The following is a 17,122-nucleotide window of genomic DNA, read 5'->3' as shown; positions in this document are numbered from 1 at the left end:
CACCCTGCACGAGGATGTCAGTTTCATAGCTCTTCCTGCTCTCCAGGCTGTTGCTTGGAGATATCACCACATCTTAGGAGCACAGGCTCACAGTCCTGCTGGAGTACGAAACCAGCCCACTCTTAACCCTGGCACTTCTCTCATGCTGGGTAATACCAGCATGAGAGCAGCATCTTGATTAGAGCAGGGGAGTCTGGGAGCCTGTGTGTGCATCATCGGGAGCTGAAGAGGCAGCGAGGCGACGGGTGCCAGGCTGCAGGTAAGTTTTATTTTTATTTTTTTCTGTCCACTGCCCTGCCCACCACTTTTCCCTTCTAGCAGCCACCACTGGTCAAATGGGCCCTCTTTAGGACTTCCAGGGTAGCCTGGGCATCTGGGCTCCCTATAGGAACACATGGCATGCAACCAGATGCCTGGACTTGGAGGACAACCTTCTCATTTTTAAAAAGGAGTCTGCTCGACTGTGGAAAGGATAGGGACTCTGAGACCTGGGTTCTCAGAGCCAGAGCTGGGAATCACGCAAGAGCCTATAGAAGAGTGGGACTCACGGAGCTCTGACCCTAGGCCCGGTTACAGCTTCTGAACCCAGACAAACAAGGGGGCATTCTTGGACCTTCTGGACCCCATCCGGGCACATGACACAGCAGTATGGGGAAGGGAGCCTAAGGCCATGGTCTTCCACCCCTTGGCCAGCTGGATCTCGGGCCCAGAAAGAACTTCTGAACTGAATCAATCAGAGTACAGTGTTAGCTTTGCATCCTGGCTGAGCTCTGTCCTGGAGCTGGTCAGAGCTTCTCATTCCGGAAACACAGGGGAGGACTTCACATTCCTTCAGGCCCCCCCTTGGAGGCATTCTGAGACATAGTGGGCAAGGGACTGGAGCCCAGGGCTAGTTTATTCCACCCCAGGGCCCTCTGTGGATCTGACAAGAGACCCTTTCAGAGCTTCTGAACCCGGACAAGCAGGGGCAACCTCCTCCATTTTCCGGGAGCCCATCCTGTGCACTTTGTGACACAGGAGGCTGGAGAAGAGAGCCTAGGGCCAGGAGCTTTTAACCCAGAACCTATCGCAGCTCTGTTTCAGAACCTGGTCAGTACTTCTTATCCTGGGCAAGAAGGGGCTCTTTGAAATGAGGTGGTAAAGGGAATGGAGCCCAGGGCCGGGTCTTCCACCCCAGGGCCTACTGGGGTCTGACCCGAGGCCCGGTCAGAGCCTTGTGAACCCAGACAAGTGAGGGAGATCCCCCTTGACCTATGGTACCCTGTCCTGGGCACTTTGTGACATGGCGGGTCGGATCTGCGAACCCAGGGCTGGGAGTTTCCACCCTGGGATAGTCAGGGCTCTGTCCCGGGGTCCAGTAAAAGCTTTGTATCCCGGGCCAAAGGGTAGGTCTCTTTGGACCTCAGGGTTCCAATCCCGGGTTCCAAATGACACATTGGGCCATGGAACAGAGCCCATGGCTGGGGGCTTCTAGCCCCAGGACTGCTGGGTCTTTGACCCAGGGATCGGTCAAAGCTTCCTATTGCAGGCAAGCAGGTGAGACTTACCTGGACCTGCAGGTCTCCATCCCCAGCACTTCGCAACATTGCACAAAGAATCCAGGTCTCTGGGGTCCTCAGCCGGGGCCTGCCTGGGCTTGCCTGGGCACTACCAATTCTTGTAATCAGTGCACACCGAGTGACAGAGGAGGACATTTGAGAGAATGTATCCAGTCTCCTGGAGCCCTGACTTGGATTCAAGCTTCAAATGAGTTCTCATTCGGACTTCCAGCTTGGGCATCTGAACACTGGGTCAAGTGAAGGGAATGTTTTGTTTATTTTTTTAAGCACAGAATGTCACCAGTGGCGTTGGCATGTCACATTTTACACCACCCATATAGGTGAAGTAAAGGACTCCTAATCTGAGTTACACCCAGGCCTAAAAAAGAAGATCATCCACACATCACCAGTGGTCCATGGGGTTTCCTCTTTGTACCCTTTAGATGATTTGAGGTGGCTTGGTTTTAACTTTAAGAAGAACTTAACTTGATTATGTAGCTACAACTGCTTCCCAAAGAGTAAGGACGACTTTTTGATTCGCCTTTCATAACAGGTATGAGTTAACGAAAAACTGTAAAGCAAAAGTCTACTAACAACAATTGGGTATTTGCTTAGTAAAGAGGAAGTGTTTATAGGTAGCAAAGGGGTGAGTTTGCAAAATGATACTGTGAAAAACAAATATTTCACATTGGGCCTCATCTACATGGTGTGTGGGGGTGGATCCATGCCAAAGGTTCAGAACAACCAACAAATATACATTTATATACAATAAGTCTAAGTGGAAATTATTTAACTATTTATTGGTCATCATACAAATCCGGCATTGATCCAATCCTCCTGTACCCTGGAGGGACACCAAAGATGTCTTGAGGACCAAAGCAGCCATCATCAGCTGTATATATCAGTGTCTGCAGTGCCCTTCATTTCTGTCAGCGGTCTACTGAGTAAGCAGAAGAAGAGCTTTGTCTTTGTCTCTTCTCATTTGTTCCAGTATTGCTTTTCCGTTATCTCTTTTTGCATAGCATCTCTTCTTTCTTCCTCCGTTGGGGGTACCAGGTGTCTTACATGTGCAGATCATGATGAGGTCAGGAAGGGCTTCAGCATTCAAGACTTACTTCATCATCCCCCTGCATCACTGGTGCTGGTTGAGGCTGGACCTGGATGGCGTGACGGTAGGTACAACGAGTCTAAAAGTCCCAATCTAGTACCTCTGCCATCAGCTCATTACATTATTTTGAAATGTGTAGTAAAAGAAGTATGTGATTGTTTTTTGTTTTTTCTTCAGAGCAGCATCACTGTAGCTTGTGAGAATGGTAAAACCTACAACATGCTGTACAGGTGAGTTTGGAGTGGAATTCAGAGATTTAATACTGGTTCTTTTTATGTTCTACAATATTTTTAAACATATTTTTGTAGAGGGCTTTCAACATATCCCAAATATGCAAATTTGTGATTGTTTTATTAATTTTACTTGTCTATCATTCTCCTTCTCCCTACCCACCTAGCTCTATGCATGATATAAATGAAAATCTACCAAAATGGTAGATGGTTGCTTGTGAAAGATTTTAATATTCTAACTATACTAATTCGGTGAATCGGGATTTGAAATTTAGAATAGCAAATTTTGTTTTTGCACACCTAATTACTCTTACGTGGGCAAAATGTATTGAGAATCTGACATCCTATCTCTCATGTGGCCGGATTCACAAAGGGTTTGGGTAAAGCATTGAAATGGTTCTGCGTTTGGATAATATCTTCTAAACTTTTAGGGATTCAACCAAAATTCAAGCACTAGTGTTGCTAACGTACACTAGTTGCACATTTTCTGGTGCAATATTATTCACATGGAATTTCTTTTGTGGAAAAGTCTGCCCGATGTGAACCAAGTGGGCGATAGCACTTCTAACTATGTACTTCTTCCCAGAGAAGAACTCCACTCCTGCAATCCTCATTGAATATAGGGGTGCTCTTTACCCTTGCATGTGTTGGAAATACATTTGATCCCGCCTTTGAATGGAGCAAACGTCAGGGTGTTTCCAGAGACTGGGTGCAAGGGTTATCTGACTATCAAGAAACTTAGAAATACATTGGTGTTCTTTTACTATCCCACGGGGACCCAACTAAAACACCTAAAGGCCATTAAACACACAATCTGGGAATGTGGCAATTTCGCCATGCTGGGTGAATTTTATGCATTGTGAGTGAAGTTTTCCAATGTAAAATTCCATCATTTGTGATTTTGTGAATTAAAGTATGTGGTTGTTTGTGTTCCGAAACTACTAATTCTTAGTTATGGGCATCAGGTCTACTATGTTTGAAGGTAATTCATGTACTTTACCCCTCACACATCCAAGCTACAATGGGACGTGTAAACACCTACATTTGTGAGTACTCCTAAAAAGAAGTGACTGTTTTAGGGACCCAGGAGTACTACTGGAATTTATTTGTGAATTTCTAAAGGATTAGGGGTCTACTCACAAATGTAAATAAACATGTCTGTGCACACGTTTGCAATTTACTCTTTCAGGATGTAGATTTACACACAGGCATAGGCTTACTTGTTTCCATCCCCACAAATCAGGGAATGGAGTCTCCCTCCTACAAAAGGATCACAAGTTACAACTAGTAACTCAACACATGTAAGTGGAGATCTCTGCCACTGTGGTGGATTTCTCTCCATGTAAAAGTTTACAAATACTTTAATGCAACCTATTAATTGCATAATAACTTTTAATATTTATTTTTAACCCAGTACTAATAAAATAAGAATTAATAATCAAATTAAATATATCATATTTCTTTAAATATATGAACTAAATTCATAAATTATAATTTACAAACAATAATTTCAAAAACTCCTACCATAAATTTTTTCTTTTTATTCAATATGTAGTATAATTGTTAAAAATGTATTCAATTAAAAAAAGTTTTTTAGTCAAATTCATTTTATTTAAATGATGTGTATGAATACATTTTCAAATAATAAAGTAATTAAAAAAAATATATATAATTATATATGTATATATATACATGTATATATATATATATTTTTTTTTTTCCAGATCAGTGCGAAAGCACTAAAAACGGGCGCACTCCCGGGTTGGTTTCACAGCTGTTTTGTAAAGCTGACTTCCTGGGAGTGCGTCTGTTTTTAGTGCATTCGAATTGATCTGGAATGTAAAAACGGCGTGGTTTGGCTGGAGGGGTGATGCGCCATCCACAAATAGAGAGCCCCATCCACTAAATGGAACCAACACGGAGAGAATATATATATAAATAGTGTGAGGTGGGTGGATGTCGCGAACCATACCATGCTTTGGTGTGTTATTGGCATAAATAAGGTACAAGCTCAGAGATAGAGGGCATACTAGTGGTATTAAAGCCCGATCAGTCTTTCTTTGATCAGTAGTACCAAGTTTAACCTCAGTTCATCACGAAAAATAATATAAAATTCATATGATTACAATTCACATGATTAAATTTCCGCAGTACAAATGATCCTTTTCAATTTCATAATCGGTTGTCAGCAGTTGTGAGTAATGCTTATTATTAAAGCCCTCAATAATCTATACTTGCATGATATAAAATACATACGATTTAGCAGAGGTCATTATTGCATGAGTTTCAACTATTTTCTATTATAATGCAAGTCATGTGATCAAGGCATCATCCAAAACACGTTCTCTGTACCATGTGCCTCATTCAGGAACAAAAGAACTTAACTATTACAGTGTTTGGTGTGCAGCAACTACCTTGTTGGCTTATATTGTAAGTTGGTTTATATATATAAATGATTGGAGTAATTTAAAATAAGTTCTCATGAGCTGTTATTTCATGTCACTGCCTCCACCTTTCTCTACGGGAGTTTATTTCAGCACTTGTGAGTGGCCATGTGTGGTGCTTGATTTACTCCAAGGCCAGGCTGGAGTACATTTGCACATTTTTTGACACCTTCAGGGCTGCAATAACTTTTAGGTGGGTCACAAAAGTCCAACAAATAAATAAAGATGCCTTTACATTCTGTATATATTCTGTTATATTTGCTGTTCTTGAAAGACAGATGTCAAATGTCATGGTATGTCTTCGGGGAAAAACTGCTGCTTATTATGTTAACATGGGGATCAGTGTTTACAAACTCTCCTCACTTTGCAGGCAGTAAAAGAAAAGTAAAGTGAATTATCTAACAATCTTGCTAGGATACAGTGTGAAAGTAAAGGTTACAAGATGTCATTATTTGTAACACACAACAAAATGTAAATACCTGTAAATGAAGGGTACACATCCAGTAGTTAGGAGAGCAAAAAGGAAGCACATTTTTTATAATTCTGAAGTGTGATAGAAGCAAAGATTTCAATAGGATCAAAACAAATCAAGACACTTTACTAGTTATTGTCCACACATTTCGAAGTTGTTGTGTGTTTGACAACCTTTGCAAGTGAGCACACCTTGGAATAGCTACAAGCATGCCTCTATGAGCAGATTGGCACACAGGAAACCCTAGCCACACTCACAGAATGTCTGATGAAATCCCACCATTCCTGATTCTGTGAACCACAAATGGGATTTCACCCTTGTCAATTATTCTATTTGTACAACTGCACTCCTAAGATTAATTTGAGTGTGCAAATTGCTTTGTGAATTGAGCTCATAACCACAGCATAGACATTTTCAGCCTGATTCGCAAAGGGCCTCTACGCTCGTTTCAGAGGTCCCGCAGTCATGGGGGAGTCTCTGCACTCGGACAGAATCTCTGCATTGAGAATTCTCATTGCGGAGATTCCGCTCTGAGTCTGTAGACTCCCCCACAACGGCTCCTGATTCAAAAGGGCCCCCGCACTCGAAGCGGAGGTCCCGCAGTCATGGGGGAGTCTCTGCACTCGGGCAGAATCTCTGCATTGAGAATTCTCATTGCGGAGATTCCGCTCTGAGTCCATAGACTCCCCCACAACTGCGCCTGATTCACAAAGGGCCCCCGCACTCGAGGCGGAGGTCCCGCAGTCATGGGGGAGTCTCTGCACTCGGGCAGAATCTCTGCATTGAGAATTCTCATTGCGGAGATTCCGCTCTGAGTCTGTAGACTCCCCCACAACAGCGCCTGATTCATAAAGGGCCCCCGCACTCGAGGCGGAGGTCCCGCAGTCATGGGGGAGTCTCTGCACTCGGGCAGAATCTCTGCATTGAAAATTCTCATTGCGGAGATTCCGCTCTGAGTCCGTAGACTCCCCCACAACTGCGCCTGATTCACAAAGGGCCCCCGCACTCGAGGCGGAGGTCCCACAGTCATGGGGGAGTCCCCACACTCGGGCAGCATCTCTGCAGTGAGAATCCTCATTACGGAGATTCCACCCCGTGTGCGGCGACTCCCCCACAAATGTGCCTGATTCACAAAAGGCCTCCGCACTCGTGGTGGAGGCCCTGCAATTATGGGGGAGCCCCCGCACTCGGGCAGAATGCAGTGAGAATCCTCATTACGGAGATTCCGCCCGAGTGCAGAGACTCCCTGCGACTGCGGGGCCTCCGCAGTGAGTGCGGAGGCCCTTTGTGAATCAGGCCCTTTGTATTTAAGATGATATTTCAAAGTATTCAAAAGGCGTAACTTTATAACAATGCAAAATAATGAAATTAACAAATGAGTATAATTTTTCAACAATTGCAGTCACTTTATTGGCTGATATCGATGCCAAAACAGAAGCTTCTTTAAATGGCCTGCCTATCTTCAATATTGCTCCAGCATCTTGACATAACGATAAAGGTTTTCTCAGTCTCAACTAGTAGCGGGTGTTAAGCGTTGATCCAAATAGTATAGCACATGAACTGCCTTAGGATATTGTTCATTTAACGTGATTTTACTTTTTAGAGTTTTGCTGCTACCAATGACCAAACTCGTTGTTTTATTCAAATTATTGCCTCTTTGACACAACAGTCTTCTTCAATGATCTTCAGAACTATTTCAAGAGGTCTCCCTTTTCTTGCCTCATCAACTTATTGCTGGATTCATTTTTGTCTCAGTTTAGGGAAATCCAACAAGCAACTCAGCAGATATTTCTTTAAGCCATTAATGAACAATTTAAAGCACATTGTAAGCAAGTGCACTCTGTCTGGCACTATGGTAGGTGACACTCTCTTTGCTGGTCTATGTCTGTGGCCCATAATGCATCCTGGCCCTATATCTTGATGGGGGTAATGGTGTCATCCTAATCTGTTCTAGGTCCTTTCCTGGCTGCCGTTCAGTGCCCTTTTTTCACTGTCACATTCAACGAACCCCATGAATGGGAACCCCTATATTCTGGTAACAATTACTCATACATGTATCATACTAAACATTAGTTAAAATGTTATTCCCTAGAATCTACTAATATGTCATTACAAGTAATCATTTTCCAAATAGCTTTTATGAACTATCAATCAGAACTACATAAAAACGTTTAGAGATTATTTAAGTAACTTCTTTAAATAATTCATGACAAGTTCCTAGAGTGGAGCTCAGGACTCCTGTGTGCCTTCCCACCTCTTCTTCTCCTGCCCAGAGTTCTGAAGAAAATCAGGAACCACATGCCCAAGTCATCTTTTTGGCACTGGATTTGGCCAGGAGAATGTGGTACCTGGAACTCCTGGGCATGACCATCTGTACTCCGATTAAGCAGCTGCTTCGGGAGGATCTTCGTCGACAGCAGCTGGGCAGGGTCCTGTACCCGAACCTAGGCAATTTGCATTCCCTTGCTTGGAGATAGAGCAGCAAGAGTTGATCTAATTTGACTTTCCTCTTGAGGTTGTTGATGTCAGCTTGGTGGCAAGACATCCCTCTACCAAATCAGTATATGTCCGTCGTAGGACAAATTTGTTGTTTGCTGCGGCCCCCGCTAAATTGATCCACTGCACACCAAGTTGTCTGAAGTTTTGTTGGTTGTTTTGCCAGTGGACCAGAATGGACTTGCTTTACGCCCTGTTAAAGGCTATTTGTCAGCTCTTTTTCAATTTTTTGTGGTTTCCAGATCGGCTTTTTTTTATTTAAATTGTCTATTGTGGGGAGTTTTTTAAAAGTTTGCAACACCTGTTTTCACCAACACCTTTGTGATGCCACTTGGCACATGAATTTAATTATCACTTATTTGATGTGCACCACTGTGGAACTGCTGCAAAGCTGTCCCTTGAGGCTTTGATGTTCAAAACAGCCTTTCTCATCTCCATAATATAGACTAGGCAAGTGAGCTAGTTGCAGGCTCTTTTTCTTAACCCACCATATACAACGTTCTTCCAAGATAAGGTGGTGTTCAGGATTTTTTTTTCCTTTCTTCCAAAAGTGGCCCCTACATTTCATGTTGGGCAAGCTATCCCACTTTTGACATTCTCTGCTTCACCTCATCTCTCTATGGAGGAAGAGAAACTCCATCATTTGGACCTTAACCCTAAGAGGACACAAAGGTTTCATATTGATCAGTTTTTTGGGGGGTTCTCCGGAGCAGAGAAGGGCAAGGCAGTGCACAAATGGACCATCTCTCAATAGATTGTTTTCTACATTAAGATCAGGTACATGCTGGCTAAGAAGCAGCCACCAGTAGGTTAATAGGCTCTTTCACCAGAGCTTAAGCTTCTACCACTGCACTGGCTCGCGGAGTGCCTGTCCTGGATATTTGCTAGGTCACCACGTGGGTGTTGGGACACACATTCACAAAGCACTCCTCCCTTGACAGACAGGTCCATCAAGAGGGCTTGGTCCTGCAGGACCTTTTGGTCATAGCCAGTTCAGAGGCCTACCACCTGAGGAGGTACTGCTAGAAGTATCTATCAGCAGAACAACTTACTTACCTTCGGGAACAATCATTCTGGTGGATACTCTTTATAGCAGCAGGTTCTTCACCAACCCTCCCACCTTCCCATTCTGTAAACTGCACTCTTTTTCCATCTAAAAAGATTCCAATTTAAAAATCTCTTTACTGGTGATGCCAATCGGCTCTAAGGGCGGCTTACAGCTTGAGAAATCAACTCATGAGTGGAGTTTATATGTAGCTCTGCTTCTCACTTCTGGACCGGAATGACATCAGTGCAAAGCCACACAATGCCTCCTAATGGTGGGCAGGAGCATTGCTTTTAAGTTTCCAGATCCAGTTTAATGCCTGGGGAATATTCACAAGGTGAGGAATCAACAGATAGATAAAAGATCTACTAGAAAGATTGTTGCTGAAGGTAAGTAACTTGTTCTTCTTAAGTCCACAGCGACTTAACTTGCTGATATATTGGTGGTTTATATTGTGAAATCGAAATAAGGGCAGGGTGTTATTAAAACTTTGATATTACATCAAAGACCTTGGTGAATGTGATACAAACAATCCAACAGATTTTATGCAGGTAGATCCTCTTCCCTCACACCTGTGTTTTGCCATCATACATAATCCTTTTACTCTCCCTGTTCCGCCAGTTTTCTCCCTACTTTTACAGCCAAATTCCACATGGCCATTGCCCTTCTTCCTTGAATTACTTCTTCTTTCGGTTAGTCCTCGATAGCTTTCATTCAGGCTCCTTCCTTCTTACCTTCTGCCTCTTCCCCCAACCTTCTGTTCTGATTTTAAATCCATCATGTTAGGTTTCGGGGGCTGTGGCATCATGCCAGCTCTAGGACACGAGGGATGAATTTGTTGTGAAAGTTTGGGTTACAGTGTCACTGATCTATGATTTATTTTCTAATGGGATGTATTAGAATGATCTCTGTTCGTTCTACAATGATGATGGCTTTGTGCCAGACATATGGGATTCTCTGGTGCACTTCTCATGCTGCACATTATGCAAAGTTTCTCCTTGAGGTTTGTGGTTTCTGCTCTGCTCCGCCACTACAGTAAGTGAAAGGTAAAGGCACTCTGCCTTTTAAAACATCAGAAATTAAATTGGTCAAATCCCAGGGGTTGTAAAGCAATCCCCAGGTGTTGCAACCATACCCATAGAAGTGTTAATTGTAACACTAGCCAAACCCTAAATGACACACCTGTGAGCCCAATGAATGTCAAGTACTTCCTAATTGTCAGTATTTTAAGGGCTTTTGAAGTCCAATTTCTTCTTATTACCTTCATTTTGACAACAATTTATATTGGAACTCAATTTATTTTCTTTAATTCTGGTCTATCAGAAAACAAAAAGCGCAGTTACATATCCTTCGGTCCGTATAATCTACCCCATTATCAAAGCACATGTGTATATAGGATAATCAATACAGACGCTAATAAAGTCAATAGGGTGTGTTTGTATGTAGGTGTGCGTGTGAGCGCCCGTGCGTATGTATTTGTGTGTGTGTGTGTGTGTGTAAAGTTAGCTGCATTCTCAGACTACAGAGATCGACTCTTAACCATAGAAGTTACTACAATTTGTTTTTTCTTTCGGTACCAATTATAAACTACCCCAGTATCAAAGCACATGCGTATATAGGATAGTACATGCAGACTCTATTAAAGTCAGTAGGGGGTGAGTGTGTGTGTGTGTGTGTGTGTGTGTGGGTGAGTGTGTGTGGGTGAAAAGTTAGCTCCACTCTCAGACTACAGAGATCGACTCTTAACCACAGAAGTTACTTCACTGTGTTTTTTCTTTGGCTCTCCAGATTTGAAGAGGACATTTTCATGGATGACACAGCAGGTGCTTTCTTTCTGGGTGGCTCTCCACTGGTCCTTGGAATACAAGGATTCTATGGGCCAAGTGTTTTCTACCGAAAACACCACCAGCCAGCATTCAAGGTGAGTCTTTCGAGTAAATCCCTTACCAGATTTAACTCTAAGTACACATTGATGCCAAGTGGAATGATTTATTGAGTTTAGATATCCCTCATGAATAAGAGGGTACCAAGTTGCCAACAGAACATAGACTTTATTATCATTCGAGTGATATCTCTGCCCAGGATCATGTGGTGGTACGCCCATGGAGGCATGCACATGGAGTCAAAGATTACATTGGAATAAAATGATGTTCTCAAGCACTTCTTCACTCCAAAAATATATAGCTTGCCTGAGGAATATTTTCAATTAACTTTGTCCCATCTTCCAGGGGCAAGCTTAGCAGCATCATTCTATTTTATGCTCCTAATTATTCCTTTTAATGGGCCCAATTTCATCAGTGATTGCTGCTCAGTATCTTGAATCAATTATTTATAATACTCTAATTAAATATTAGCTCTATTTTCGTGTAAATTGATTCTATTTACTCTAGTCAGCTTGTTGTGGCATATTCTTAATCATGTGCTAAAAAAGACATGGGGCCATTTAAAGATAGGTGTTGTTGGGCATCCTCCCCCCACTGACCCTAAACCAGTAAAGGCTTGCGAGTCAATGGCGGGAGGAGCTTCTGAGGTACGAAATGTAGCTGCAAGTCTGCAATACCCATGCTGGCAGGGTGGACTTGCTGTCAGTTTTATTTCTGAAGAACCTCCACCAAATATTGGTGGTCTGCCTTTGGAAACAGTGTAGCTAATGTCCTACATGCTCTTCTAGTAGCCGGGGAATGTTTTACAGCTCTTTCTTTCTGAACCGTTGTGGTGTAAATGGCGGGTCTGGTTTGCTCACTGTCCAGTTGAGCGGTGCATGGGGCTTCTCACAGCTTCTGAGGGCTCTGGGGTTTGGAAACGGGTGTATTTTCATTCCAGCGTAAAGAAGGACATATGTGGAAGAGAATCCAAAAATGGGGTGATGAATAGATGGATAGATGGATGTATTGATGAATTAATGGGACAAATGTGATAATATGAGACACTGGTCGATTAGCTTCCAAAGTGCAGTGGCCAGTGAATTGAGAATAATGTGTTTCTATAAGATTTGCATACATGAAGGTTCTCAATAGATTAAGAAGGGATATAGTAATCTTAAAGCTCTCCATAAACAGATGGGCAAAGGGGTCCAACATATATCAAAAAGGCATTAGAAAGTCCGCAAGACACAGCTCAGTTCTGAGCACTCAACAGCAGGTCAGGCTTTCTCTCACTAATACTGCTGACTTCAAGGGGTCAGTGATAGCCGAGTGCCCTGAGAGAGCAGGACAGGCCAGTAGCAGGATCTCTGCAGAAGGTATGAAAGGAACGAAAGGAACAAAGACATTGTTTTTTAAGAAACATGGATGATTTGAGCATGCATGTATATTTGTAAGACTGAAAGTTAATATGAGATGTTACTACATAGCGGTTAGAGGAGTTGGAAAAGTGGGTTAAATATTTAAAATAGTCTTTGTTCGAGCTTGCAAAACAAATGGATTTTGTTGTTTTCACACAGTGGTTACCATTACATATGAAGTACAGAGATTAACTATAAAGGCATAAGTGAATTATGCCAAAAGTAATGCCTAAAAATTGGAAGATAGAATCACAACTTGATTGGGCCACTCTGCACAGAGTTTTGGACCTCAAATAAAGCCAACCACAATGTTTTTAAGTTTAGACTTTCAGATGAAAAAAAGAGAGGATGAGAGAGACGGAGAGAAAGAGATGGAGTGAGAGAGTAAGGGAGAGAAAGAGAGAGAGAGAGAGGAGAATGTGAGAGGGAGAATGAATAGAAGTCTTTGAATATAACATACATATGTACATACAAAAACAAACAAGCATTGGCAATGCCAATAGGTCTGAATTTAAAGGAATGTTTATGGTAATATAAAGCATTACAAGTAAATAGCATGGAAATATATATGTGTTTATGTGGAAGCAAAGAATTGTAGAATAATATTGGTGTGGATTAAAAGGTCAGGTGACAGTTGCTCTATCAAGCCAGACCTAAAAATCCATGTATGTTAATGGCTGTCCTCCTCCCATCTGTGCTATTGCCAAAGAAAAACAACTTCAACTATTTAGTTTTCTAAGACACTTTGATAGCATTCCAATGTCATGTGTGTCCCCCTGAAAGTTCAAAGTTAGGCAGCTGAATAAATAACTAAAACGATCACAGCTGGAAGGAGGGCAAGCACTTTTTTGTTGAGGCACACAATTTCTGCCCAATCAAAACATTACTCCTGGCTCCCAACATGTGAGTTGAGCCAAACCCAGCTTTAGTGATGCTCACATAATTGTATGGTGACAGCTTTGCTGTCAAGCAAAGCTATGAAAACAGACCTGGGTGTCTCTTTCGTCGTGACCGGTGCTGTGCTAGTCCAGGCCGCATGTGCACCATATAAATCATTGCTAATACTGAGCCCATTTTAACATTTTTTCTAGGCGTCTGAGTTTGCTCTCCCAGATCTCATAGCCAGTCTGGATCTTCCTCGCTGGTTCAACAAGTGTCGCCGCTTTAAGGATGAGTGCGTGGCCAAGATGCGGACCTTCCTCCTGCAGGCGAGGGACCAGTGGCAGCAGGGTGAGTCCAATTGGTTTCCAAGAGAGCTGATCTGGATTTATAGCTCTCACATTTATTTGCATGAATTGAACACTAGGATTGTGCCTTTTTTTTAGAGATGGCAGTAACAAATTTGATATATTTCCTTGTGTTTCAAAGTTGGGGTCCATTTTGTCTTCTTTAAATTTGTCTTAGCTATTTAAGAAGTGTGTAAACCTACAGCAGTGTTCCCTTTATTGGTGTTGTGCATATCAGTGATGTATTTGTGTTTATTATATTTATTATAGCGCTTTTCCAAAGTGCTTAGCAAGAAAACCAATACAAGAGGTTATGGAAGATGACAATACACCATATTCAATCTCCTGGCAATAGCTGGTTTGCTATTTCGAGGAGATGTGCTGTCAACAATGTATGAACGCAGATGGGTTGGGATAAACCAGATGTAAATTGGGAGCTCATTGCTTAGTTTAGGGGCTGGAAGGTAACTCAGCAAAAGGAGACCATAGGATAGATATAAGAAACAAGGCAGTGGAGATAATGCATGAGAAGTGATGGATGTCAGGCAGTGCACACTGAAAGAAGACATGAAAGATTGATTGAACCTCAATTGGAAAAGAAAAGGCAGCCAGTGAAGGCGAATGACATAGAGAAAAGTGTTAATGAGATGAAAGAAAAAAGAGAGAGGGCAAAGACACAAATTTAGAATGATCTGAAGTGGAAGAGAAACAATTGTAGGAAGACCAGCATAAAGAGAGGAACAGTTGTTGAGATGGGAGAGACTTAAAACTAACAGCAGTGGTTTCACAAAGGTGAAAGGAACTCATCAACTGATTTTACATTTCTTATTAAAGTGAAAATGGCAGACTGTCGAGACAGAAGAGATTTCATTAGAAAGAAGCACAAAGTGGAAAGGATTCAAATTCCTATTTAGATTCTCCTCCTGCAGTGGCAGCTTGACTCCTTAGACTAGAGCTAGCAAGGACAGTGCCAGGGGTACCACTGGAAAAGCCAGGGGAAGTAGCTTATTATAATTTAGACCTGACCCTAGCCTCAAACAAAATCTGCATTGTTTTTTTCAATTACCGTAAAGGAAATTCCATTTTTTATGTGTGAAGACCGTTGAAAGGGTTTGTTGGTTTTTAATTTGGTGCTAGTATTGCCAATAGAGAATTATGTTTTTGCCATAGTGAGAGTGTAGGAATTTAACCATGGTCCAGCTGGAACTGACCCATGTTGGTGCCATGTTGTGTTTGAAACTGATGCAATCTTGAAATTGGTAATTTAGAAATTAAGATACATTTAAATACACCCATGGGTATAAATAAAGATGAGGAAATAGGCATAATCAGGGACATATGTTTTTGCAAAAATGAGTCCTTATTGAAAATATGTTTTTTGAGAGCAGTCAGAAACCCATCGCGTTCACAAAGTGTTCAAATATATAGGTGTAAAACAGGTGTCATATGCCAGTTTTTATGTTTTTTTCACAGCATCATTCCACTTCTCTTTCCTTCTTTTAGAATCCTGTAATGATGTTTACAAGGAATATTTCATGCGGTACAAGGAGGTACACCCAGGGCCCCAGTGTAGAGAGTGGGAAGCACCCTATCGACGTTCAAGAGCTACAGTTTTCAAAACCCTAAACATGATGGTGATGAAGAGGGGTGAGTCTGAAAGACAGGAACAAAGCAAAGGCGCACGCAATGCATGGTCCAGCAAGTGCCTTAGCTGTTTCTACAGTGGTAATGCAAGCAGTAGTTTGTAAACTGACAACCATTCTGTTTTAATCAGAAGTCACTTTATCCCAGGCATAATTTGGATTCAAGGTGCAAACCATTAGATCAAAGAATGACCTATCGCATTTAGGGACAGTGAACAATTTAACATTATATACATAGCCATTACCATTAAGGCATTCACATAGATTTTTTTTTTTCATTTTAGATTTAAGTATAGCTACATAATAATATCAAAAAAGGAAAACATATGTGAAAAAGCCTATAAGCTTTGGGCAGGAGTTATGGTTTGCACTGGGCAATACTTACAATACCTGAAGAATTTCATTGGCTTTTACATTTTGTGTTCACCGAACCAAAACTAACCTTTAACTGTATTTTTTTAGTGAGTTTCTGTGTTTTTTTTAGGTTTTAAATTTGCTGAACCGAATTTGCAAAGTACTTGACTGTCATCTGACGCTTATGTCAGCGCGGAACACTTTACCTTAAATCCCCTACATGGGGCGTGCTAACACCAAGGATCAGGAACGGTGTAGTCCAGACACTGAATTTGGTGCTCCCCGACTGGAGCCTTCACTCCTTTAAGTTCAGTTCAGATGATAAACATTCTTCTGCAACTTCTTTCACTGAGTTATGCCAACTCCGCATTCATCTGCCACCTTCTCCATCCAGGCATACGCCTCTTTTACCACTCTCGCAGTCTCCTTACTGGTAAAGCAGCTCATTCTCCCTGTAATATCCTAGAAATTCCATTTCCGCATTTCCCTTCACCATTTCTTCAAACTCTTTTTTCAGCTGTGCAAGCTGTATTTACTGTGAGATCTGGTCTGCGCCTGGCGAATTTCCTGATAGGTCCCCATCCCGCCACTGACTAGGTTCTTCCCTTGTAGAGGAACTAATGCTATCCCTTCACACCTCGGTGCTGAGTTCTGGGGTATTCTTGAGATCGGTCGACCTTGGATGGTACTAAGAGATGCCTCAGCCTAGGATATGATCAGAGTACATGACAAAGGCAAAGTGATTATTGCGACTGACTACGGAGTCTGAGCAACAGTCCAAAACAGCAGTTTCTGAATAAATTGAAGGTGCGCCATCCTTTGTTGAGGCTTCCGCAGCCGTTCAGTTTTGGTCAACACTTGGTCAGTAGCAACTGGTGTTTGGGCTGCCACATTATATGGGATCTCTTTTGTAGGTGTGAGGTCATTCCTACTTAGAGGGTGTTGCTGTAGTTCAGGCAGCTGGTGATGAGGGTCTGGGTGATGGTGCTTCTGATGCTGACAGCGAGCCACTTGAATATTTCTTTTAGGCATACGGTGAGTGAGGAAGCAGGCTGAAGATACTGTTTTGATCTGTTTTTTCACGATGAGTTTGCTGTCCAGTATAATGCTTAGGTTCCTGGTGTGGGTGAGGGTCGTAGTTCGGCTGGCCTCTAGAAGTCGTACATGGGGATGTGTTGCTCCCAAAGTACCTCTGTTTTGCCTGTGCTGAGTTTGGGGTAATTGTCTTGCCTCCAGTGGGTGACGCTGATCATTCACAGGTGGAATTTGGCCTTGGTGGTGGC

General features: G+C 42.3%; 1 protein-coding gene across 1 annotated transcript in view; it reads left to right on the top strand.

The window, feature by feature from the left end:
- Positions 1–17,122, top strand: part of LOC146806121 (protein sel-1 homolog 3-like) — a 412,689-nt gene that overhangs the window by 178,902 nt on the left and 216,665 nt on the right. Inside the window, exons 6-10 of the mRNA XM_085620586.1 lie at positions 2,595–2,710; positions 2,824–2,876; positions 11,122–11,254; positions 13,708–13,846; positions 15,346–15,489. Coding sequence (XP_085476712.1) covers positions 2,595–2,710; positions 2,824–2,876; positions 11,122–11,254; positions 13,708–13,846; positions 15,346–15,489 — 585 coding nt within the window. The remainder of the gene's footprint in view (positions 1–2,594; positions 2,711–2,823; positions 2,877–11,121; positions 11,255–13,707; positions 13,847–15,345; positions 15,490–17,122) is intronic.

This window comes from Triturus cristatus, chromosome 8 (genome assembly GCF_964204655.1).
Source record: "Triturus cristatus chromosome 8, aTriCri1.1, whole genome shotgun sequence".
Taxonomy (NCBI): domain Eukaryota; kingdom Metazoa; phylum Chordata; class Amphibia; order Caudata; family Salamandridae; genus Triturus; species Triturus cristatus.
This window is presented reverse-complemented; position numbering and strand designations above follow the sequence as displayed.